The sequence below is a fragment of the Scylla paramamosain genome, chromosome 26 (assembly GCF_035594125.1).
Source record: "Scylla paramamosain isolate STU-SP2022 chromosome 26, ASM3559412v1, whole genome shotgun sequence".
NCBI lineage: Eukaryota > Metazoa > Arthropoda > Malacostraca > Decapoda > Portunidae > Scylla > Scylla paramamosain.
The window spans coordinates 5,495,177-5,522,477 of record NC_087176.1 but is presented as its reverse complement, the minus strand read 5'-3'; the positions used below and the strand labels follow the sequence as shown (position 1 = coordinate 5,522,477).

Here is a 27,301-nt window from a genome sequence, read left to right as displayed (position 1 = left end):
AGTTTTGATGACCTTATGAAACTCCAAAACCCACATTCCTAAACCCCCATCACGGTCAGAAGGCAACAGAACAGTAGAAAAGCTCCTTGACGAAAAAGCAAAATAGTTCCTTCATCTTATAAACCTGTTTTTGGGGACTTGAAACTGGATAAACTTGTACCACTATGGGAGTTTGACAAGGACAGATACCCGTGGCCGCCTGCTGGGTCCTTTCGGGGTATTACAAAACACTAGCCTGGGCCCCATGCGTGTAGGTATCAGGAAGGAAACTTATATGGGGAAAGAGGAGAATATCGCTCTTAAAAATAGTCTTTCAATCTCCATGTGGCCCAAAGTTCACTGGGGCCTCTTTGCCAGATGTCACCGCCATTATATAAAACTGAAGGATGTTTGACTGAAACACTATTTAAATCTATCTCGGGATTAAGGGGAGAGAAACCAGGCTCGTTTAGACACAGGTGAACTAGAGATTAACAGGTTATAGGATGGGTGAAGAAAATCAGCGTATTCGGGCTTAGAACAGCGATTTGTTAGTCATTTAAGCTGGTTCGTGGGTAGATACATATATACATGGGTTGATGCTACTTATTGTGAAGGTCATGAATGATAAATAGCGTTAGGAATGGAGATGTTGTACTATAATGCCCAGGGGGACCAGAATAGACTTGGCAACAGGGTGGAGGTGGCGTGTCGTCTGCGCCTTCCTGCTGGCTGCCTCGACCCTCCAGTGTGCGTCAGGAAGGTGAGAGGGAGAGACGTGCTGCTTCATACTCTCTCACATATAACCCCCTCCCTCTCACCCTCACCACCTAAACACCGTGTCTTTTCCTTGGTGTTTCAGATCCCCAAAGTGGAGCCTCCCTGCCGGTGCGGATTCCTGTAGGACGGACCCCCCGGAGACAGTACAGTAAGTGTGACAGGGAGAGAGGGAGGAGGGCTGGTGAATGAGGGAGATGGGAGGAGGGGGGGATGCCACGTCGTCGCCCAGGATGGCACTGTTTTGGGCACTGCTTGGCCTTCATTTAGGCCGGCCACGTGTGTCTGCAGGGCTGGGAGGCAAAGATTAGAAGGTAATTCACAGGAAATTGTGTTAAAATATGTGCTCATTTACCTGACTTCCTCTCCCATATGACCCGGCTTTACCAGTCACTCCCCCTGCCTAACCAGCCGCCCGACCTGCCCTCACGCCCTATGCACACCCTATTCACTCCCTATCCGAGCCCTGCCACCCCTGCCGCCAGCACCATTGGTTAAGGAGGTCAGGCAGGGTGCGTCTCGTCGTCAGAGTCAAGAATGTTACTATTTCCAGATTTCTACGTCTGGAAACGCCGCGTTTGTTTGCCCGTCTGTTGCTTTTACGCGATTCCTCTTCTCTCTCCTCTGTGGGTATTGGGTGGGGGTGCCGTGGGCGTGGGTGTGGGCGTAGGGGCGTAATGGAATGTTGTGGGTGGGAGGCCATATGTTTTGAGATGGGTGAAAGCTGCCGTGTCTAGTCCACCTGCTCCCTCTCCCTCCCACCCAGCTCCCCAGGCCGGCCACACCTGTCCCCGCCCGCCACCTCACCACCGCTTCCCACTCCCCACTCCCCATTCTCCTTCCTGGTTCCTGAGCCGACCTGCTGCCGGTGTGTGTGTGTGTGTGTGTGTGTAGGGAGTAGGAGTGGCTTAATCTGGGCTGGTCTGGATGGGTCTGTGGGCTTGCCTGAACACACACACAGAGATGCATAAGCCTATCTGTCAAATACCTTCTGTTTGTACGTGTTTGTATACTTACTGATGACTTCAAGATTATAAATTGTAGGCTTAAGGTTAGACTATAATTTTGGAAAGGCAACTTAAAGAACCAAATAAGTGATGTTGTAACTAAGATTATTTATTGCCTGTATATATCTGTTCAGTAATGTCATGTAAGGTCCCTCAGGTGAAGTAACAAGTGTCATGCTGTCATTAGTTGTCAAAGGTGAAACACTCAGGACAACTCTGTCATGCCACACAGCCCAGTCATGCTATTCATTGCTCAACACCACATTTGCAGCTGTCAGGTAACACACAAATAGTTGGTGTAGTGGTGTGTGCAGCAATCACCCCCTGTCAGTGCCTGTTTTCCCTTATACTTGTTTCTCCTTAGACAAGATAGTGAAAGCTACTCAACCTGTTTACCTGTTCACTCACCTGGCTGGCTTCTCCTGCAGGCACAAGTGTGTAGTCTGTCTTGTGTTAGGATTAGAAAGGCACAGACTCAGCATTTCCATATCTCTCTACTAACATTATCTACAAATAGAAGAAAAGGAACTGAACTGACAGAACTAAAAGATGAGAAAGCCACACACTCACTACTTCCATATCTCTCTACTATTATTAGCTACAAATAGAAGAAATGGAACTGAATTGACAGAACTAAAAAAGATTAGAAACACACACACACACATCTCTTCCAGACCTCAACACTTTATATCTCTCAACTAACATTACAAATAAAAGAAATGCTACTTAATTGGCAGAACTAAAAAGATCAGATAAATGACACTGCTTAAAACTACACTTAACTTAAACTTAAAACTAGACTTAACTAATAAATGACAACTACACTGCTTAAAAAGAATTTTGCAGATGAAAAAGAAATAGCCACACAAATGATCAGTTATATAACACAACCACTTATATTCTTAACTAACAAATGACAAACTATGCAAAGGAATAGATAGGTAAAATAGTGGCATGTACAGTTTCAGAGCTCACACAGTGATGGGAGGTGGGAGTCATTGCATATTCCAACCATTAAGAATAAGATGAAGTGAAGTGTATTGAGAGAACTGTGCATGTATGTTATTTTAAGTTCTGATTTAACTTCCAATGCACAATAGGAATTCTCTCTCTCTCTCTCTCTCTCTCTCTCTCTCTCTCTCTCTCTCTCTCTCTCTCTCTCTCTCTCTCTCTCTCTCTCTCTCTCTCTCTCTCTCTCTCTCTCTCTCTCTCTCCCCTTTTAAGTCCCTACCCTCTCAGTCTCCATGATCTGTTTTCCCTCAGCTTAACTCCTTCCTCTCTCCTCTCCTCCTTTCCACCCCTCCCCTGCCCTCCCTTCCCATCCCCTCTCCTTTTCTGTCAGCTGATGTCTCCCCTCTCTAATTTTTCCCCTCATGTGACCACCATTTCATCCTCCCCCTTTCTCACTTATGAAGCCCTATTTCTCTCTCTCTCTCTCTCTCTCTCTCTCTCTCTCTCTCTCTCTCTCTCTCTCTCTCTCTCTCTCTCTCTCTCTCTCTCTCTCTCTCTCTCTCTTCTCTCTCTCTCTCTCTCTCTCTCATATCTTTCTTGCTAAATGTATTGCCCACCTGTTTTGTATTTTTAGAAATTTTTGTATGTTTTTTCCTTATCAGTGTAACCCTCTACTTATAGCATGTGTGTTTAGTTTCTCTCTCTCTCTCTCTCTCTCTCTCTCTCTCTCTCTCTCTCTCTCTCTCTCTCTCTCTCTCTCTCTCTCTCTCTCTCTCTCTCTCTCTCTCTCTCTCTCTCTCTCTCTCTCTCCCCCCCACCACTGCCACGTCAGATAAGACCAGACTGGAACACACTTAAACCCCCCACCAACACCACTCAGACTGCCGGCACAGCATCAGATAAAGCAGGCTGCCCTTGTGTGGCTCATCTGCACCCTGCACACACACACACATGCATACACAGGTAGATAGGGTGGCAGACAGTCTGTAATGCAACCTCATGGCAAGGAATGTATTGAGAGGCAATCACGTCACCCAGCATTATGGTAATAGATTAAATTCAGTACAGGTTGAAATTGGTTTGAAAAGACTTTGTTTGATGATTCCCTTCTATCTTGTACAGGGGCATTAGGCAAGGGATGTAGTAAGACAGGTAGTAATGTCACCCACAGTCTCAAGACACTTATCCTTTAATTTTTGATGACTGCTCTTGACTCTGGGGACTGGCAGCTCAGTGGACTTTTTTCTTTTTTTTATAGATTTTGTTGCCCTTGGCTGGTGCTCCTCCTACATAAAAAAAAAAGAAAAATCCATTGTAGGTCATAATGATATATACCAGAGAAAGATTCCTCTGAGTGGCTGTGCTCTATCCTCTACAGATATTGAGACAGTAAGCAAACAGGCAGTAACTACAGAGGCAGTAGGCAGGCAGGGGGTGAAAGATGGAAGACTAGGGTAGGTAAAGAGTGAGGCATGAGAGATAGCTATATAGATTTACTCTGCTGTAACAACTCCACTGGGGGATATACCTGGAGGGAGTGAGGTGTCAGAGATAAATAGACTTAATGTTAAAAGACTGATTAGGGACATATGTAATCATTCATGTTGTGTTAGAGAAGAAAGAAATTAATGACAGGTGAGAAAAAGATTGATTCCTATAATATCTCAAGGCAGAGTTAGTTATAGAAGGCTGATGGTTAGGCTTACTCACTTCAACCCTTTCACTACTATTTCACACGCCTTTTCCTAATTACTAATACTCTGAGACACCTTTCCTTGTCCTCCAGCCTCCTCCAAACACTGTACTGGCTAGAAATTGCAAAATCTATTCTTTTATCCCATTTTTCTTATAGATGCTTATAAAGATTCCATATTTTACTTTTAGTCATGCAAATTGTTCCATACTGCAGTGAAAGGGTTGATGGAGATGTATACTGTGTCATATTTTATTGTAGGAAAGAATAGTGACTAAACTTCATAATTTCTCAAGGTTTAGATGACAGACTTGTGTAGTAAGTTCATGGTCATGGCTGATCGGCAGGTATCAGTCAAGAATGTTCAGATTGAAGTATCTCAAGGCAAAATTGTGATCACTGGTTGTATGGTAAAACTCCTTCTCTTCCTTCATCCAGAATTCTGATAATAGTTGTGTAGTATAGTTCTTTTCTCTTCTTTCATCCAGCTCAACACTTTCGTCATCCCAAATTATGACCACAGGTATATAATAAAGCTCTTCTCTATTCCTTCATCTAAGATTTAAATCACAGGTTATATGGTATAGGTCTTCACTCTCCTTCCATTCCTGTCACTGGTAAATTGAAGCTCTTTGCATAATTTTCCCACCATATAAGATAAGCTACTAAGAGAGGAGTGTCAAGATAGCTATGGAACTAATGTAGCCTTCCCTTTTAGAAACATTCACTACATACTATTTAGAGAGTGGTAATGAAATCTTGTGCTACTCGTACTAACAGAGGAGTATCAAGACTGCTATGGAATCAATTTGACCGTCCCTGTTAGAAACCTTTGTGACATACTATTTAGGGGGTGGTGATAAAATCTTAATAAGGGTTTTACGAAGTCACTCCTCCTTCCAGAATTGGAATGGGTTGCTATATTATTAATGAACAGCTTCAGAGTTCATTTCCAGGGGTGAGTTTAGAATGAAGCAGAGGAGGAGTAAAGATTTACCAATTCTTTTGTGTCACATTGGTAAGAATGAAGAGAAAACTGCTAAATGTGAGCTGATTGATCTTTCTTGTGATTGGAATAGAAGAGATAGGTCACATGGTCTATTATTATTCCCTTAAACTATCCAGAAAGCTGTGGAATAAATCAAAGACCTCATTTCCTATATTTTGGCAAGAATTACAGAGATGAGAGCAGTCAAACAAACCAGAGGGACAGTGCGTGTATGTTAGGTTGGGAACAAAGTTAGAGAGGCAAAACTGAGGTGGTTTGTCAATGTGCAGAGAGAGGAACATTGAGGAGTACATAGGGAGGAGGATACTGGAGAATGGACACACCAGGCAGGAGGAAGAGAAGACCAAGGTGGTGTACAGATGCATTAAAGGAAGACAAGTGGATGATGTTTCAGAGGACAGTAAATTGGAGATGGATGACTCACAAAGGAATACAAAAGAAGAAAAAACAGCAACAGACGAGTTCCTTACTAGACTGTTAACTATCCTGCACTAACTACTACTACTACCAGAGACAGGATAGCAAAGTAGAAGGCTCCTCCACTATTGAAAGAGGAGCAGTCAAACCAATTCCATCTTCCCCTTACTAAATTGAAGGAAGGAGAAGAAATGACTAAGTAATGGTTTAATCAGTGTTTCTTTGTGATTGATGTGGAGATCAGACACTAATGCTTTGTTATATCCATCTACTGTCCTCTGATACTGTCCTGAACTTTTTGCCGAGTCCTTTTGCTTATCTTTGCTGCTTTGTTGCTGTTTCTTGTTTTATTGCTTTGCTTTTTAGTTTACTGAGCTTTCTATTACTTGTTGGATATTTCTTTCAGAATGAACTCCTCTTGTATTCCTATAGCACTTGTTTGACTTTATTAGTGTTTACTGTTTTGATGTTTTCTATTACATTATTAGTATTTAGTTTTTAATCTTCCATATTGCTCTTTTTTTATTGAATGCAACTGTGCTTCATTGCTTCATTTGTAAAGATTTTGTTGATTTATCTTTTTGCTCTATTCATTACTTCAAACTGCCCTTTAGTTCAGTTTCTAACTCCACTAATGTCCCTTCTCCCTTTGTCATATAGTTGTCTTCATCATACAATTCTCTCATATTATTTTTACTTATATTTTCTTCAAAAAATTTTTCTTAATCTTTCCATTGGTAACTTCTGCTGATGTCCTATCTTCCTTTCTCATATCATGACTATCCTTTGAATAGCAATTCTCTATGATCTCTTATATCTATTATTCTTACTTCTTTCTTTAAACTTCACTAAGGTCTTTCCTTGATAACTTCTATTAATCTTCTTTCTACCTTTCTCATAATTTTACTTTCATGTTAACTATTCTCTTATCTCACATTTATTATTCTTATTTCTATTCTCTTTAAACTTCACAAAATTTTCCCTTGGTAACTTCTTGTACTATCTCAGTTTATGTGTGTGTGTGTGTGTGTGTGGGGGTCGAGATAAGCACACAACCCTGTAGTGCCCCATGGCTCCTGGCCGGCTTCTTTATCAGTGAAACAAGATAGTACTGGCTGTCTTGTGTCTTGATGGTGGAGCCTTTATTTTCTTATTTGTGTGTGTGTATGTGTGTGTGTGTGTGTTAGTATCAAGGCCACTGGTGCCCTATGTAGCCTTGACGTGGAATCCGTAACCTTTATCAGCATCTTTGAAGTGTTTTAAAGTGTGTTGTCGGCGAGTATGTGTGTGTTTATCATTTGATTTTTGATGTTTATAATGTTTAGAGATTGCTTGACACACACACACACACACACACACACACACACACACACACACACACACACACACACACACACACACACACACACACACACACACATGATTTGCTACTGGTACTTGTTTGTTTATTTAGTTCATTTATAAAATACGAACTTATATTTTAATATCTCGTGTGCTATTTATATAACTTATCGATACATGGGAATTGCTACTCTTAGATTTGCTGTATGATTATAAAATGTGGACTTATATTTTTTGTCTCATTTATGCTGTTTGTGTAACTTCTTGGTGCTTGGGGACTGGTGCTGTCAGAGGGCTGTGTTGACAAAATATTAAGTGACAGTATTGATATTGCAGTGCTGTGGAAAGCTGCATGTGTTTGGCTTCAGAATAGGATAGAGGAGTGTACTTAACTTGCCTAACTAGAGAGAAATAATGAGTAGGCATTGCTATATATATTTTGTACTGTATAGTGTGTAGTGTAGTAGGTGAGGTGTGGTATAGTGTACTGTATAGTGAAATAGGTTGTGTTTAGCAAATATTTTTAGGTTGCACTATTAAATTTCATGGCCTCGGTCACCTACTACACTAAGATTCCCAAGATACGTTTTCTTATTAATAACTCATACTTTACACTATGACACTAAATTTTCATTGGTTTTCTTTACACACACACATACACACACTGCTTGACACACCTCGCCCAGTCTGTGCCACCAGACACCACAACAAGGTAACCCCCCTAAAGGCCCCACGCATGGACCGGTACAGACTCGGCGCGATTCCCACCATGGTGCAAGCCATCAATCAATAGTATTTCCCTTCTAGATTAGACTTAGCTTTAGGATAAATGTTAGGTATTTCCCCACCCCCTCTGTACATTTTAAATTTGTTAACTGCCTGAAGAATAAACTTTATTATTATTATTATTATTATTATTATTATTATTATTATTATTATTATTATTATTATTATTATTATTATTACACACACACACACACACACACACACACACACACACACACACACACACACACACACACACACACACACACACACACACACACACACACAGGTACACACTTACATACAAAATAAAAAAAAACATTTAACTAAATACTTAATCTTTCATCAGCAAGTCAAGGCATAAATAGAACAGATTACTTAATTTATCTAACAAGAGGTTATCTACCACACAAATTACTTAAGAGAAACTAATCCAGCTAGCAACAGTGGTTCCTAGCAGACTGTATGGGACTGGTGAAGCATTCCCATCACCCACACCCTCATCTAACACCTGCCACTCTTGGTTGATTCACCACCCAACACCTGCAGCCACCATTACCACCTCCTTACCTCAGTCACTCCCCCTTGCAGAACTCCCATCAGTGTTCTGTATCCAGGGAACTGAGTGTAGTGCTGTGCTGTGTAGTTAGTCCAGCAACTATGAGTGCATTCCTTTATCTCAGCATTCCATTTCATTAGTTTTATGAGGACATTGCTTTCTTTCAGCATTCCTTTCTGTTCTCTGTTTCTTGACCACATTATTTTTCCAGCAGTCATGAATGCATTTCTCTCTATCGCAGCATTCCATTTAATTCCTAACAGTTTCCATGAGGACATTACTTTCTTTCAGTATTCCTTTCTCTTTTCTTCTTGAGCACATTATTTTTCCAGCAATCATGAATGCATCTCTCTCTCTCTCTATCACAGCATTCCATTTAATTCTTAATAGTTTCCATGAAGACATTACTTTCAACTTTCCTTTCTCTTCTCTTTTTCTTGAGCATATTACTTTCTCTCAGCATTCCTTTCTGACTGTTTTTTATGAGCATTATCTTCTCTATGCATTCTCTTCTATTCCTAACCGTTCCTCTGAGCTCTACTTTTATCATTCCCTTCTGTTCTTAACCATTGTCACTATCACTATCATCACCATCTCTTCCCCATCCCCTATGACATTACCATCACCATCTCATCTTCAGCAGTCACCATCACTACAATGAGTCAAGATATATGAGTGAGATAAGTAGGTACCTCAAAGCTGTTCATATCTTAATTGGTTTGTAAATTGTGATTTCATATGATTTTTTTTTAAATTCCATAGATGCTTTTTGTTTTTGGAAATTTCATAAAATGTTTTGTTTTTTGGAAATTTTGTAAGATGTTTTTCCTAAGATTTTTGTTTTTGGAAATTTCAAAAGACATTTTTAAACTGCAATGACGTGTGTTGTTCGTTACCGCCATTACTGCTCACCTCCTCCTCCTCCTCCTCCGGCAGTGTTACTGTAACGACTCGGCGAGATCATGGACCCGACCTCTATGCAGCAGACAGTGATGGAGTCCCCCGAGGCCACCCCCGCCCCCCAGGAGGTTGACCTCGGCTCCCCCCACCTCCCCGCAGAACCCCCAACCTCCCCCAAAGCTGACCAGGCCTACGAACCACTCAGCTATGATGAGGTGAGTGGGACAGAGATGGATCAGGACCCTCCACTTTGAAGGCATATATTTATTTTAATTTCTTATTTATTAATCTTTTTATTATTTGTTTATTTTTATTTTGAAGTGGAATTCTGGTCCTTTAATTTGATGTCATTGGTTTATTTTGATTTATTATCTGTTTATTTTTATTTGGGGGTGGGGTTGTGGCATTTCAGTATGACAGTATCTTTTATTTTTTATTATCTATTTATTTTTATCTGTTATCTGTTTATTTTTATTAATTTTATTTTCCTGGTACCATTAGAGGCTTTTGCTAAGTTAAGGTTATTATTTTAAGTACCTGAGAATTAAAGATTGTCTCGGTTTTCATTCGCATCCTCATTTTCATTTCATGCACCATTAGAGTTGTTATTTTCTGCAATCAAAGTGAAGTGATTATAAATATCTGGTGTGTCACTGCAATAACTAACTAACTATCATCACCATCTCTTCCCTGTCCCCTGTGGCACTGTTACTGTCACCATCTGTCTCATCTTCAGCAGAGTCATCATCACTACAATGAGTGAAGATATATGAGTGAGCTATGAACTTGCTTGAAAATACTAGTTATGTTAAAATGAAAGGTAAAAGCAGCAAAAATAAGATATAGTTCAAATTTAAAAGACCCAGAAGAATTAAAAAAAACTAAAAATTATATATTAAGACTCTTGGGATTTGAATGTACTAATATCATTCTGCACTAAAGAGTTAAAGATTCTCTATTTCTTCATTCACTTTATTAGGTATATTTCTTTCATGTTTCTCTCTCTCTCTCTCTCTCTCTCTCTCTCTCTCTCTCTCTCTCTCTCTCTCTCTCTCTCTCTCTCTCTCTCTCTCTCTCTCTCTCTCTCTCTCTCTCTCTCTCTCTCTCTCTCTCTCTCTCTCTCTCTCTCTCTCTCAATGTCTTTCCTTCTAACCTATAAACTTTCCCTGTGTTTAGTTACTTCTTTCTGACCTTTGCTTTTTTCTTTTATCACATCTCCTAATGTTTTTCTTCCTGTATTTTCTGCCTCTATTTTCCTGAATGCTGCTTGTATCCTTATATTTCTCTTTTACTTCTATATCATGAATCCTTCTGTGTTATTTGTCTTACTATTTTTCTTCTGCTGTTTCCACTATTTCAATCCTCTCCTTTTTACCTCATTGTTACTTTGTTTCTAACCTCAATTTTCCTTGTTTTGCTGTTATTTATATTTTGTAACTCCTTCCTTTCCCCATCTCATCCTCCTATTTTTCTCTCCCTCCTTTTCTTCCTTTCTTCCCTCCCTACTCTTCCTCCCTGCCTCCTTCCTTCCTTCTTTCCATTATTCATTAATTTCTTCCTCATTCTGTCTCTCATTTCTACCTTTTTGCCCTGTTTTTTCCTCCCAGCCTGCCTCTCTTTATCTTTCCCTTCTTCCTCCCTTCCTTTCCTTCCTGCCTTCCATTATTCATTCATTTCTTCATTCTGTCATTCCTTTTTGCTTTCCTTGCTGTGTTCTTTACATCCCTGCCTGCCTCTTTCTGCCATTCCTTCCTCCCTTCCTCCCCTCCTCCTGGCCTTTCCTTCCTACCTTGCATTATTCATTCACTTTTTCCTCATTCAATCACTCATTTCCACTATGTTTCCTTCCTCGCTTCCTTCATTTCCTTCCTGCTTTCCATATTTATTCATGTTTTCCTCATTGTCACTTGTTTCCATTTACCCTGGCCTGTTCTGTGCGGCTCTGTCCACCTCACCACCTCTCGTTCTTCCCCAGCTCTTCCCAGCACTCCCCAATGCTGAGATGGCCGCACCTCCAATGGTTGACGCCCCAAGAGACAACTGGAACCAACTCAGTGAAATGCGGATTCCGTCCTCGGTGATTACCCAAGTAAGTTGGTGTGTGTGTGTGTGTGTGTGTATGTGTGTTTGCCTTGTATAGGGTCTGAGCAAAGTTGGTATGGATTGGATATGAAATAGATTTGCAGGTTCCTTTCACTTCTTTCTGTACGTGTACAGGTGTTCCGCGTGCCGTATGAGGAGAGGGCAAAGATTGACGGCAACAACCAGTTCGGGGAGTCGGCATCATCCCGCATCTGTGCTGAGATCAACAGGCACACTGGAGCCCACATTGAGATCTCCTCTGCCAAGGACCAGTCGCTGACCTTCCTCGTCACTGGAAAGAATGACGCCGTGGCTCGCGCTCGCCGCCTCATCCTGGAGAGGTTCCAGATGCAGGCCCGAGTCACCATCAAGATTCCCAAGGTGAGGTTAGCTAGCTGACTTTAACCTTTTACCTTATTCTTTGACTGCTTTTTTGTATTTCTTTCCTGAATCACAAATTACTCTGAGATATCTTTACTTGTTCTCCAGTCTCTTAACATGGAAGAAATTCCAAAATCTACTCTTTTTCATCCCATACTTGTAGATGTTTATAAAAATTTCATGCATTATTTCTGGTGTTGTTAATTGTTTTGTATCACAGTGACTTTGTTGGTCTAGTAACTTCACTTTCATTTGTTTCGTAATTGAAGGGATTGTATCTGTTGCTTTGTAACTTGGAGGCTTTTTGAAGTGATTTATTTATGAGTAGCTTGATTTATGATTGACTTTCACTTGCCTTGTAACTTAAGGGATGGTTTCTTTTGCTCCCTCATTATTTATGGGGCTGGTATTTCACTGGCTTTGTAAATTATGAGGTGTATTATATTCATACATAACTTAGGGACTGTTTATCCTCACTATCTAACAACCACACTCCCCAATTAATATTAGTATTATAGTAAATATCTGTCAAATTTTAAATAGAAATAAACATCACACACATTATTTATTCCATCTTTCCAAGACTACATGTTACTTTTTGATTTAGTTCTGCAATAGATACCTGTCAAATGTTGAATGGTATTAAACATCACTTACTTGCTCTTCCTTTCTTCATTAATAAATATCTATGCAAAATGTCAAACAGCAATAAATACCACTTGCTTATTTTTCCCTTCCTTCATTAATAAATATCTATACAAAATGTCAGACAGCAAATAGACATCACATACGTACTCTTTCCCTCCATGATCACTGCTACTTCATCTTGCCCATCTATAAACGTCACTTACAAATTCTTCCCCTTCCTGTTTCCCTGTGCAGGACCACCACCGCTTCATCCTGGGCAAGAAGGGCAAGCGTCTGCAGGAGCTGGAGCAGAACACGGCCACCAAGATCCAGGTGCCGACCCCAAAGGATGCCTCTGAGGACATTGTGGTGATGGGAACCCGTGATGCCATTGAGAAGGCCTTGCATGAGATCCAGCAGACCTCTGACGAACAGGTGAGGGTGGAGCTGGAACGGGAATGAGAGGGAGAGAGGGTACGAGTAGGGATTGGAGGGGAGGCAGGTGAAAAGGATCAAATCAAAGGAGAATTAGAAAATGGAGGGATGGAGGATGAGAAGGAAGAAGTGTAGGTCTTAAGGATGGAGGAGTAAGATATGCATGGATATACAGAGGGAAGGAAGTTCTTTGGTCTTAGTTTAGATTATAATTTAAAAAAAACACAACCACTAGCAAAAAGAGTAGTTGATTAATTAAAAGTTTTCAGCATCTTTAGTTTAATTTTTGCCTATTGAAATCATATATGGTTTCTAATATGAATTAATAGGTTAACATTAGAATTTGAAGTACTAATCTCTAGTCTCCTTTAGCATATTCCCTACCTCTTCAACATGATCCCTTTGCAGCTTCAGTTTGTCCGTCTCCCCAGTACAACCCTCTCTCCTCCCTAACACTCCTTTTGCAATTTCAGTATCTCTCTCTAGCACAGTCTCATTCAGCAGTAAATAGCCCTTAACACTCCTCTCTCCACACCCAAACAGAGCAAGCAAGCATATGAGAAACTGGAGATCCCCAAGCACTTCCATCCGTTCATCTGTGGCGCCAACAACGAGAGGATCCAGGGCATGATGGCAGAGCATGGAGTCCGCATCAACGTTCCTCCTCTCAGTGTCATGAAGAATGAGATCACCATTGCCGGAGAGAAGGATGGAGTGATGAAGTGCAAGGAGATCATTACCAAGAGACATAAGGAAATGGTACGTGTGTGTGTGTGTGTGTGTGTGTGTGTGTGTGTGTGAGTGAGTGAGTGAGTGAGTGAGTGAGTGAGAAAGAAAGGATGCTATTTTAGTGTTTTCTTGTGAGTATTGGTGATTAGTTAAAAAGTTTGCATTCTGTGGGTGAGACATAAAGGATTGTTGTATGTTTGTGTGAAAGAGGAAAAAGAGGTTGTTTTAATGTTTTCTTGTGTTGATATTGGTGCTGGTTAGTTAGAAATTTTCATCTTGCTGCTGAGACATGAGGCAATGGTGTGTGTGTGTGTGTGTGTGTGTGTGTGTGTGTGTGTGTGTGTGTGTCAGAGAGAAAGAGAGGATATTGTTCTAATGCTTCATATGTAAACAGTGGAAGTGATTTCTTAAAAGTTGTTTGATTATTTATTATACAAATTTGCATCGTACTGCTGAAGAGCTTTTGAAAGAACTCTGGAAAATTTAATGAAGATTCAAGTGAAGAGAGATGTTTGGGTAACTAATATTGGAGAGCATAAGACATATAAGTTTGCATCCTTTGAGTCTTTGAAGTAACTCTGGGAAAAATGAAAGAGAAGATTTAATTAAAAGGAAGCAACTGTGTAACAAACATGGGAGACACAGCACACAGGCAGCACCAATCACCCCCTTCTCCCGACAGGAACGCAAGTGCCAGACCGTCTCAGTGGAGGTGCGCAAGTCCCAGCACAAGTATGTGATTGGCCCTCGCCGCTCCAACATTGCGGAGATCCTTCATGATACAGGAGTATCTGTGGAGATGCCACCTTCTGAGACCACTACCGAGACCATTACTCTCAGGGGACCACAGGACAAACTGGGCCAGGGTGAGTGAGTGGGTGTATTTATATATTTATTTATAAATTTATTCATTGATGTATGTGAAAGGCTGTGCTATGCCTTAATTCCTGGAGGTGTAGTATGGTGGTCCACAAGATTATCCCTTTCCACCAGGGACCGATGTGTGTGTGTGTGTTTTCTGGGACACCCCTTGTGGGATTACCTGCCTGGTATATAGAATAATTTATTTATTTTTATTCTTTTATTTTCTAGTGTAAGAAATGTTTTAGCCAAAGACAAGAAAAAGGTGACAAAAAATTAGCCTACTAAAAATAAGTTCTAAAAGATAAATTTAAAAAAAGAAATCCAAATAATAATGAGAACTAAAGTTTTCATAGTTGTTTCTCTTGGTAACTATCGATGTAACTTGCTTCCATTAACCTTTCGACCAACTTCTCCACATTTTTCATTTTTTTTCACAACATTAAATAAAAAGAGCAAGAAATAAAACATTCCTTACATAGCTAAAAAAAAAAAAAAAAAAAAATTACATAATTTTATCCATATACTCACTTCCTCAAATGGCTTTTACTAATATCTCCTGAGTAATTCTCCTCCTTCACTCTCAGCCCTTACAATGGTGTACGCCAAGGCCAACAGTGTGGTGCAACAGGATGTGGAAGCCCCAACCTGGCTCCACAAATTTATCATTGGACGTAAGGGAGCCAACATTCGTCAGATCACTCAGGATCTGCCCAAGGTGAGTGTTGGGGATAGGTGGTGATCAATAGTGTGCTGTGGGCTTGTAGGGAGTGCACTGATGTATTGGATGGGAAAGAAATGATGAAATTAAGTGTTTGAGGAGTTTGAGAATGATGATTATATGGGATGTGTTGATAAGAGGGAAGGGAGGGAATGTACGTAAAGGTGAAGTGTTTTGAAGAGTTTAAGAAATGAAGTTATATGAAAAATGGTTTGGTCTTGTAATGAAGTGGTGATATAAGGGAATGTAGTGATGAAATATTTGAAGAATTAGAAAGAAATTAAGTTACAGGAAATGCTTTGATAAGTGTTATGTTAGAGGGTAGAGGATTCACTTTAAGATACTTTTTGAATGATCAGGAAAATGCTTGGATAGTAAGAAGAAAGAGTGAAATTTGTTTGAAAGAAATTAAAAAATGTATGATGTATGAGGATAATCAGGGAAAGTGTGTGAAGAATAAGGAAGAAGTGTGTTGAGTAAAAGAACTAAGAAGGAAGTATTTGATGACTTAGGAAAGTTTGTAAGAAAAAATGGAATCAGAGAAAATATATGAAAATTAAGAAGAAAAAGGAAAATAAAAATAAAGAAAAATATTGAGCAAGACAAAAGTCTACTACTATATAGCATTTTGATATTGGAAAATAAAAAAAAAAATGTAAAAAATAAGAAAATGAGAAAATTAAAGGATAATATGAGGAGAAAGAGAAACACTCATAAGATAAATGTTTGCCATGACTTGATAATATTGGTATAGCCAGTGAGTAAATCTTTTAGGCAGATGAGATTGAAAGACTGCTACCTCATAAATTCTTCATTTATAGTTAGAAGAAAACAGCTGAAACTTAACAATGCTGAGGTAATTTTAGCATTCAATCACATCTGAGAAGATTACGACTTTTTTCCATACCTACTCTTCCATTCTCCTTCTCCGTGCCTCCTCATTTTCATCTCTACTCATCTCTGTCTCCATTTCCATCTCTCTATCTCTGTGTCTCCTCATCTCCACCTACCATCATCTCCCCCTCTCCACATTTTCACTTCTCATCATCTCCACCTCTCTTCCACCAGGTGCATGTGGAGTTCACTGACAAGCAGGGTGGAATCAAATTGGAGGGTCCGCCTGAGGAAGTGGAGTTAGCAGCAGAGAAGCTTGAGAACATGATTTCAGAGATGAAGAGTAAATTGTGCTTTGATGAGATCTCTGTGGACCCTAAGTAAGTATGGGTGACCTGAGGGAGGATCAAGAGGACTAAGAATTTGTAAGGGATGTTTGAGGGGAAGGTACTGGATGGGATTTTTTTGTAAGGGGTGTTTGAGAGGATGGGATTGGATGGTATTTATTGTAAGGGGTGTTTAAAGGGGACTATTGAATTTTTAGGGGTATTTAAGGGAATTCTCGTTAGGCGTGCTAAACCCTTGGACTGCCACTTGGTACACCTTTCCCTAATTACCAGTCACTCTTGAGACATCTTTACTTGTTCTGCAGCCAAATTCAATCTTCGATCTGTGAAGAAATTGCTAAATGTGTACTTTTCATTGCTAACTTTCATGTAGATGTTTGTAAAGACTTGATTTGTGTCACAGTGAAAGGGTTAAGGGAGCTAAGAGTGTGAATGATTGTGTGTGTGTGTGTGTGTGTGTGTGTGTGTGTGTGTGTGTGTGTGTGTGTGGTGCTTTGTGTGGTTTACCCTGTGTGGGATTGCTGGCCTGGTATATAAATAGATAGGTAATTAAAGGGACTGGTGAATTTTAAAGAATAGAAAGTTCTTTTGTAGAGTCGGACTTTACCATGAGTTTTTTATTCTAGGATTTATTTTTCAGTTCCTGTCCATTTCCTTTTTGAATGTTGTCTTGTAATCTCAGCTAAAGGTGTTATGAATGGGAGTAATAGTATGAGGACAGTGGAGGAGGAATATTGCTTGTAAGGGAGAAAAATATTGTTGTAAAAGGGAAAAATAAGGAGTGGCATTATCTTATGAGCTAAAAAAGCACATTGCCATAAACTGTTATTGAAAGTGTATAACTCTCTCTCTCTCTCTCTCTCTCTCAGGTTCTACAAGCACATCATAGGCAAGAACGGATCCAACATCAACCGCATCCGTAATGACACAGGAGTGCTCATCAACATCTCTGAGGCTGATGGCAGCAACCTGATCCGCCTGGAGGGCAGCCCAGAGGGGGTCAGGCAGGCCAAGCAGGTGGGTGTGCTGATCAGTTGGCTGGCGGGTGGAAGGAAGGGGTGGATGGGATGGATGGATGGGTATATGTATTTTTCACTCATTGTTTTCTCTTAATGTATTTAAGTTATATTTTCCCCTTTTTTTTTTTTTCTCATATGCATCTCTGCTATATTTTTTCTGTTTCTCTCTTTTTTTCTGTAATTGCATCAAGACAACTTTCTTTTTTTTTCAGTGAAGTGTAAGCTATAATTTTTCTTCCTATACAGCACAAGTTTTTATCTATAACTGTGCCATTTATATCACCCTAGCACTGTGTTTTCTAGTTTATAAATGCATCTTAGTTTTCGTTGTGCTTTATAGTGTCAGGAGCAGTCAACCCTTTCACCACAATACAAAACAATTAACAGCACGAGAAGTAATGGATGAAATCTTTATAAGCATCTACAAGAAAGAAGAGGATAAAAAAGAATAGGCCTTGCAAATTTGTACCCATTTTAAAGACAGGAGGTGGCTGTAGTACAAGTCAAGGCATTTCAGTAAATAATTAACCCATTCACTGCTGTGTACATCTGTTACTGAAATTCCAAATGAAGACTTGTTTTGCTTAGTCACACTGAAAAGAAAATAATAGGAGATTGCTTTTGTCTCTTTCAAGCTACAGAACAACTAAACTCAAGAAACTGTAGTATAGAAATAACTGCCTGAAAAGTAGATAATTATGGGAAGCAAAACTTGTCTAGCACTGTGAGAGTTGAGGGAAGGTGTACCAAATAAGTCTGGTTCAAGGATAAGTGCATCTCACCCACACCTTCCATCCGGCTGCAGGAACTGGAGGAGCTGGTGACCAAGATGGAGAACGAGAAGGAGCGTGACATCCACATTGACCAGCGCTTCCATCGTACCATCATCGGCACCAAGGGAGACAAAATCAAGGAAATCAGGGACAGATTCAACCAAGTGCAAATCTCATTCCCGGATCCTGGTGAGTGGAAGCGGCCATATTGTTTTGTAAGATTAACTTGTGCCCTTAATGCTCAAGTTTGTACCAAATCATATTATTTAATTTTGTGTTTTGGATTTGTGTGTGTGAAAGTTTTTCCAGGATTTTTTTAATTTGATTTTTATGTAGTGGATTTATTCATATATTTGTTTTTCCAGTGATTCAAGCTCTTCATGTCCAGTCTTTTTTATGAGATCATTATATTTTCATTTTATTTTATGCAGTGGGTTTATTTATATATTTTTGTTTTTCCAGTTATTCAGGGTCTTAATGTCCAGTCTTTTTCATCTCAGGTTGTTGTATTTTCATTCAATTTTATGTAGTGGAGTGTGTCATACTGTATTTTTCCTGGGTTAATATACTTGGTTCTTACTTGTGTTTCTTGTATATCTGGTCCCATGTATCTTCATTTAGGCCTGTAATGCCCAGTCTTTTGTATCATTATTGTATTTTCATGTAGTGGAATCTGTTAATGCATGTGTTTTTCCAGGATTAGTTTAGGCTCTTAATTCCCAGTCTTGTATACCATTCTATATATATTACGCTTCACCTGCTTCTCAGAATTGTACATTAACTCCTACTCTGAACATCTTCGGTCTGCCCTTCACTAATAGTCACAGACCATTACCACCATTCCTATCTCTCATCACCAACTCACCACCATAGGGGAGCAGTCGGATTTGGTGAAGATCCGCGGCCCCAAGGATGACGTGGATGGCTGCCACCAGTACCTGAAGAAGATGGTGCGTGACCTGGCCGAGTCCAACCACCAAGTCAAGGTTTCCATCTTCCGCCAGTTCCACAAATTCATTATTGGCAAGGGTGGAGCAAATATCAACAAAGTGAGTAGTGGGATGTACATAGAGAGTAAAACCTGAGTTATGAAAAACAAGCTGCATTCTTTATGTTACTTTCATAGGGAATCAAAAAAGTATTATAAAAAAAAAAAACTATACTCCTTATCTTCACAGGGAATCAGAACATAACCATGAAAAATAAACTGAACTCTTTATCATCTTAGTAATAAAAAAAAAACCATGAAAATGAAGCTACTCTATCTTATGAATCAAAACAAAACCGTGAAAGACAAACTGTACTCTTTATCTTACCAATCAGAATAGAACCATAAAAAAGCAGACCATACTCTTCATCTTCATAGAGAATAAAGAAACTGAAGAACATTGTCAATATACCTGGTGAATGCTACAAACAATAGACCTCTGATTAACCTCAACATTTTCTCTTATTCCCCCATAGATCAGGGAGGAGACAGGGACACGCATTGATCTTCCCTCTGAGGGGCAGAACAGTGATGAGATCACCATCACCGGCCGCAAGGAGAATTGTGAGAAGGCCCAGGAACGCATTCAGAAGATACAGGATGAGCTGGTGTGTGTTTACCCTACCTGGACTTATTAACATGTTTTATTCTGGCTTGTGTTACCAGATCTTGTTCTCTTTATCTTCATTCTTCTCTGTCTTTTTTCCTTCCTTCTCCCTTGTAGCATTCCTTCGTGACACCATATAACTGTTGTTGCCGAGTCTTCCTTTCCTTCTCATCCACACACAATTACCTATTTTCTTCTCTATCTCAGCATTCTTTCTTCATCACATCTTTTGACAGTTTTGTTGCGTTAATCTAAAAGTGGTCAATTAAAATGTTAGTGCTGAGTCAATGGGAATTTTTAAAAAAGATGGATGAACTTACGAATGCAGATGAAAAGTGATACAAGGTAGGCATTTTTTATACAGGGAGTGCCACATGTGTAGGTCTAATGGCTTCTTGCAGCTTCCCTTATTTTCTTATGTTCTTGTGTTCCTAATCATTCCTCTCTCTATCACTCCAGGCCAGCATTGTGGAGGTGGACATCATCATTCCAGCCAAATTCCACAACTCCATGATTGGTGCTGGAGGGAAGCTGATTCAGAGTGTCAGTGAGGAGTGCGGTGGAGTGGCCATTAAGTTCCCGCCACCCGGAAAAGGCTCTGAGAAAAGCTCTGACAAGGTGTGCTATACATGATTGAAATTGTGTTGTTTATATGGCTCGTAAAAATATATTTCTTTGTGTTAATTTTGAAATTGTGTCGTTTCTTGGGCTCATAAAAACGTATTCCTTTGTGTTAATTTATTAGTTGGTACCTTTATTAGTACGTGTGTCACTCTTTTCACTGCTTTGGTCATCTTTTAACTCTTTCATTACAGTTTGCCACAATTCATGACACTAAAAACAGTGCATGGAGTCTATAAGCATCTATAAGAAAGGACATAAAATAGATTTTTTTAGTTTCTAGGCAGTGCAATGTTTGGAAGTGGCTATGGGACAAGAGATGATGTTTCCAAGTGTTTTATGAGTGAGGAAAATTGTACCATATAGCAGTGAAAGGGTTAACATTCAGACCATTGTAGAAAATCTTGTGAAAAACTGAGAATAGGAAGTTAATCCTTCTAGAGAAATTGTAGCATTAAAAAAATGTAAGAATTTCCAGGTGACTATGGGAAATTTTGTCTAGCAGTAAAAGTGTTCATTATTTTCTCATGTTAGAAAGTTTGATTTAGGTGTTGTGACTTAACTGTGACCTCTGCTGCAGGTGACCATCCGTGGCCCCAAGGAGGACGTGCACAAAGCCAAACAGATCCTGGTTGACCTCAGCAATGAGAAGCAGCTAGCCAGTTACACTACTGAGGTGTGTGTGTGTGTGTTTCCTAGTTATGGTATGATTTAAGCCTACTTTAAATTAAAATTTTTCCATTTCTACTTTTCTTGTACTTGTCCAGAAAGTTGTTGGTGTCACTGTACTCCCAACATCTCATTCAACTCATCCAGGTGTAAAACTTCTATTTACAAAGCCAAATTTCGTATGTTTTGTATATAATCTTTTTTAATTTGTTTTGTTGTTGGATAAATGGACATACACTTTGTTTACTTTTTCATTGTAATGTGTTTGCTACGTATGTATTTGTATTAAGTGAATTAGCCAACAATTGTGTGCATGAATGAACCAGATAAATGGATGTGCATAGAATATTTATGACTTTGATGAACCTATACTTTCACTTCCAGCAATGCGTGTAAAAACTTGTGTTACGCACTGTGTTGAGCATTGATATGTATTTTTTTGTGTGCATGACAGGTGCGTGCCAAGCAGCAGCACCACCGCTTCCTGATTGGACGTAATGGTGCAAACATCCGCAAAATCCGTGATGCCACTGGAGCACGGATCATCTTCCCCACAGACAAGGATGAGGACAAGGAGCTCATCACCATCATTGGAAAGAAGGTACACACCCTCACTTGCTCCCACAAAATTACCACAGAAGTTCCTCTTACCTGCTCTCACTAAAGTACCTGAGTAGTTCTTTTCACATGCTCTCATGGATTTACAAGGATAGTTCTTTTCAAGATATAGTTATTTTTATGTCCCCACTGTAGTAGCAAGATGGTTTTTTTTACAGGATAAACTATGTTTGGTATTTCTAAGATTCTGACAGTTAATCTGTTATTGTTCAGTTTTAGGAATATTAAAAGTAGAAGTCCCAGAAAAATATTCAAGTTATATTTGGTGCTTGTCAGACCTCATCTAGACTATGCTGTGCAGTTCTGGTCCCATATTACAGGAAGGATATAGGTCTATTAGAATCAGTACAAAGGAGAATGACTAAAAGGATACTGGGGATGAAGGGTATTCTTATGCAATGGGACTGAAGCTATTAAATTTACATTCCTTAGGAAGGAGGTTATGAGCAATGATATAAGTCTACAAGTCTATAAGTGGTATAATGAAAGTGTACCACATTGTTCAAGAACTCAGTGTGGTCTGTATTGTCCAGGATGCCATTGCCAAGGCCAAGGAGCAGCTAGAGGCCACCATCAAGGAGCTGGACCAGGTGGTGGAGGAGACCATGACAGTGGACCCTCGCCACCACCGACACTTTGTGGCGCGCCGAGGGGAGGTACTCAGGCAGATTGGGGACCAGTATGGTGGAGTCACTGTGTCCTTCCCCAGATCGGGTGTGCAGAGTGATAAGGTTAGTGTTCATGTGTTTGTGTTGCCTTGTTAAGTGTCATTGGGCATTCTTTGCATAATTTTTTATACTTGCGTAGGTGCTTATGAGTATACACCACTTTTCTTCATGCCTTTTGTCTGGAAATGTTCAGTCATTCCCCACACCAATGCACCAATGAAAACACCAAGTCTGCTATAAGTGACATTCAGTGATCCCAAGGAACTGGCAACCTCATCACTCAAGAAGGTAAAGCACAATACTAGTTTACTGACACAAAGCATTACTGTACTTGTAGGTGACTCTGAAGGGGGCCAAGGAGTGTGTGGAGGGAGCCCGTGCCCGCATCCAGGAAATTGTGAGTGACCTGGAGGAGATGGTGGAGCTGGAGGTGGTGATCCCGCAGCGCTACCACCGCACTGTGATGGGGTCACGGGGCAGCAAGGTGCAGGCCATCACCATGCGGCATGAGGTGCAGATCAAATTCCCTGAGAAGGACAGTGGCATGCACCTCACTAATGGGGAAGAGGACAGCGCGCAGGTGTGTTTGGGGTCTGGTGGGATGATAATGTAAGCAATTCTCATTTGCTCCTTACAGATTCCTCATAGAAGTGGTTAGCACAGATGAGTGTACATTTTCTTGTATTCATATTCTCCACTTTTACATTCTTGATATATTTCATTCCTTTTATTTTGCTCTGCCTCTCTTTCTGTCAAATATTCAAGCACATTTCTTCCATTCTCACATTTAGGAAATAATCAGTATTGGAAATTATATCTTCATTGCTGTTAATAGTAATCCATGGTCGTCTTTTAGTACTATTGATAGTAACAGCACTGCAATGCAGGTGAATGGTGAAGCTGAACCAGAGACGCGGCCTCAGGACATTGTGCGCATCATGGGCAAGAAGGAGAGGTGTGAGGCAGCTCGCGACGCCCTGCTGGAGCTGGTGCCAGTGACGGTGGAGGAGGTGGTGCCCAACCGCCACCACCGCTACATCATCGGCCAGAAGGGTGAAAATGTACGCCAGATGATGACAGAACATGATGTCAACATCCAGGTGCCACCCCTGCTGGAGTGCAGCGACATCATCCGCATCACTGGCCCGCCCGCCAACACGGAGCGTGCATGCCAGGCCCTGCGGGAGAAGGTGGCGCAGCTGGAGGAGGAGGAGGCTGACAGGGAGGCCCGCTCCTTCAAGCTGACAATGGAGGTGGACCCAGAGTACCATCCCAAGATCATCGGCAAGCGCGGTGCCGTCATCACCAAGATCAGGGAGAAGCACAACGTTAACATTCAGTTCCCGCCCCGCGGTGCGGCCGAGGAGAGCGTTATCACCATCACCGGCTATGAGCAGAATGTGCAGGAGGCCAAGGCTGCCATCCTGGCCATCACTGGTGAGCTGGACAAGATGGTGCGTGACACGGTGGAAATAGACAGCCGCATCCACTCTCGTCTCATTGGCAGCCGGGGCCGTGCCATCCGCAAGGTCATGGAAGAGTACAAGGTGGGTATTGTTCATGGGGCTGTGAGGGAGTGTAGCATTGGTGGTGGTAAAAGGTGAGTTGGGTATTGGTATAGTTGGGCACTTCTGTAACCACTTTCAGAAATGGAAAATTCCACAGTTGCTAAAATGTGAGTTTGTAAACATGTTTGAACTAAATTTATGCAGATTCATTGTTTCATATTTGCAGGGGAACTTTTGTAGATGCAGACCTGTCCATGAATATACCTTCCATTAATCAAACATTGCTTCTCTCATCTTACTGCCTGATATCAGTTGCCAGACTGTCACTCCTTCCTTCAGACATTGCCTCTCTCACCTCACTGCCTAAGCTCATCAGTCACATGACCGCATCAACCACAGTCACTTGGTTCACCTCACTACCTGTCCTTGTGAATCAGTGACAACCTCTTCATCACCTCCATCACTCCTTCCTTCAGGTTGAGATCAAGTTCCCCCGTGATAATGACGATCCCAACATGGTGACCATCATGGGGGCTCCAGAGAATGTGGAGGAGTGCAAAGACCACCTCCTCAACTTGTCGGAGGAGTATATGCAGGACATCACTGAGCGAGAGGACATGAATATGTACATGTCCCAAAACGCCTCCTCCGGTGCAGGCCCTGCCCAGACTGGTGGCGGTCAGGCCACTGGGGACGCCCCACAGCAGGGAGCACTCAAGAAGGAGGTAAGGGTCGCAGGTGTTCTTTATGTTGACTTGTGTTCTCCCAACATCTTTCCACCTGGAGGTGACAGGGCTGTGAGTGTGAATGATGTGTGTGTGTGTGTGTGGTGCTTGTCTGGGCCACCCTGTGTGGTATTGCTGGGCTAGTGCATAGATAATAGATAGATGTATAATTTTCTTTGATATGTGTGGTGGCTTCTATCAAAAGTATGACATTATAAAGATGATAAATTAAGGTAATTTCTTTGACTTTTTTGTATTTGTGTGAATTTCAGATTCTGTGCAAAAAAATGGGTTTTCTTATGTTCTTCAAAAATAGTGTGGTTGTTATGTGTGCATACCAGATTGTTTGCAAAAAATGGTGACATTTTCTTGTTTTGAAGAAATTATGTGAATTTCCACACGCAAAAAAAAAACTGGTTAAGATTTCATGAACAAAGTTTTATAATTATTATATCTGATTTCAGGTTATATTCAGTTAGTTATCTTGGTGTTTTGCAAAAATTTCATTAATTTGTTGCTTTTCTTGTGGTTAATCCAAATGTCTAGTTTTATTTCTTTGCTTCCATTGTGTGTTGTTAGTGGTGAGTGTGCCGTCAGTCAGTGAGCCCTCTGGCTCACATCCCCCTCCCTTTTCTCCTCCACAGGGCGGCTTTGTGGTGTCAGGTGCCCCGTGGACCCAGGAAGCTCCCAACATGGACTCCTCTGAGGACTTCCCTTCCATGGGTGCTCCATCAGTGGCCACCCACACTGGCCCCACCATCTGGGGGCCCCGCCGCTAGGCTGTCGCCCCACCCCACCCTCACACTCCAGATAACTTCCTCCTGATAACGAAAGGAGTAATAATTCTTTTGAAGGAAACAATATCAGCAGCTCATGTTAAATCTATGCATTCATATATAGTATATATATACATATATTTTTTTCCCATTTCCGAGAACTTCTATTATTTTCCTTTTGGAAGATTACTTGGAGAACTCTTCCAGTCCTTAGTTATTTTTTTTTATTGTTTGTAAAGAAATAATCTCTACTCCATTTTTCTTTGTTGAACTGTTAGCAGGTAAAGCATTGTTAAAAATTACATGAATATTTTAGTTAAAAAGAATAATTTTTTTTATATATATATATACATAGACATAATTGAATTTGAAAAATTTTTATGTGTTAAATTAATGAAAAGTAGGATTAGTGACTTGACATTTTGTTTTCCATTCATAAGTATGTAAGTGGTGTAGGGACAAGGAGTTTAGTCTCGCACACACACACACACACACACACACACACACACACACACACACACACACACACACACACACACACACACACACACACACCAAATTGACGTACCATTCAGTCAGACACACGTACATACACACATCTCTCTCTCTCTCTCTCTCTCTCTCTCTCTCTCTCTCTCTCTCTCTCTCTCTCTCTCTCTCTCTCTCTCCTCTCCTCTCCTCTCCTCTCCTCTCCTCTCCTCTCCTCTCCACACACACACACACACACACACACACACACACACACACACACACACACACACACACACACACACACACACACACACACACCACTAGGCACATTGATTGGGGGATCATGATTGTCTAGTTTGGTACACAACAGTTGTTCTTTAACTTTTACCGAGTAACAATATATTTTTTTCCTTCCCAAGCCATACATGACGCTGTGGGGTGTAGCCACTTTGGGGGTTAACATTAGGTTGATAATACTGCATTCAGCCCATCAGTAATCAATGTTAAGGGGGTCATCACACACGTACACACACACATACACATACACTGTACATAAACACATAGCCAAATACCTCAGTCATCACCAGGAGCAGGTATGTGTCGGCTGTCACCACCACAACATGGACCATCACACTGCCACCACCACCATCACCACCACAGCACCACCATCACCACCACCCCATTTTCCTCACTGTCTTGCTGCACGTTGACGACCTGGACTCCTGAACCTGGCTAACGCTAATTGGAAACATTCACCGCCAGTCTTCCCAAACACAGGCCCGTTGGTGGAAGAAATTCTCTCCATTACCTCAATTCCTTACGTTTTCCATCTCTCCCGTGTCCTCATCCTCATCTCCTCCTCCCTGTGTTCCTTTTCTCCTCTCGTCGACTTTTTTTGTATGTGTGTTTGCGCTGGTCTGCTGGCTGCTGGAGTTGTTGCTCGTCTGAATGTGTTGCTTGCATTGAGGTGCAACGCATTACCAGGGCAGACTCGGAGCCACGGTGCAAACTGTCAGGAATTATGTAAACTGAAGGCTCGTAATATGTTACTCGTCGCCAGCTGTCACTGATATTAGAGTGATCCCTGTGCTTTGAAGTCTCTCTCTCTCTCTCTCTCTCTCTCTCTCTCTCTCTCTCTCTCTCTCTCTCTCTCTCTCTCTCTCTCATCTCCTTTCTTCCACCTCCAGGAACTCCTCCCACCCAGGGGCCATCAGGGGCTATATAAATGATTGTGAAAAAGAGAGAGATGAAAAAAAAATTGAATATTTGTTGTGATTTTGTTACTTTGAAAGGTACCACAGTTGTTGCTATACTATATATTTTGTGTATCTCAAGACAGAAGTGAGGTTATTACTACATGATGTCTCTGTAGCACCAGGTCACTTTGGCCGTGTAAGTTAGTGCTGCTGTTTGTGGTTTTCACTTAATAAACATATATTGGTA

General features: G+C 40.9%; 1 protein-coding gene across 1 annotated transcript; it reads left to right on the top strand.

The window, feature by feature from the left end:
* The first annotated feature begins 748 nt into the window (after positions 1-748).
* LOC135113630 (vigilin-like) lies at positions 749-27,301 on the top strand. Its single transcript, XM_064029026.1, has 21 exons — positions 749-907; positions 9,435-9,613; positions 11,374-11,487; positions 11,616-11,861; positions 12,744-12,923; positions 13,467-13,682; positions 14,335-14,518; positions 15,101-15,231; positions 16,303-16,448; positions 17,285-17,432; positions 18,240-18,396; positions 19,081-19,256; positions 19,672-19,803; positions 20,262-20,420; positions 21,004-21,099; positions 21,547-21,693; positions 22,244-22,441; positions 22,716-22,958; positions 23,266-23,925; positions 24,363-24,611; positions 25,256-27,301. Exons 2-21 carry the CDS (start codon positions 9,461-9,463, stop codon positions 25,388-25,390), a joined length of 3,870 nt encoding a protein of 1,289 aa, XP_063885096.1. The 5' UTR covers positions 749-907; positions 9,435-9,460; the 3' UTR covers positions 25,391-27,301.

Bases quoted from the DNA above. Each gene is read 5' to 3' on its own strand.
- LOC135113630 (XM_064029026.1), top strand. From the start codon at position 9,461: ATGGACCCGACCTCTATGCAGCAGACAGTGATGGAGTCCCCCGAGGCC. The intron at 22,442-22,715 runs GTTAGTGTTCAT...CTGTACTTGTAG, and splicing joins CGGGTGTGCAGAGTGATAAG to GTGACTCTGAAGGGGGCCAA. The intron at 23,926-24,362 runs GTGGGTATTGTT...TCCTTCCTTCAG, and splicing joins AGGTCATGGAAGAGTACAAG to GTTGAGATCAAGTTCCCCCG.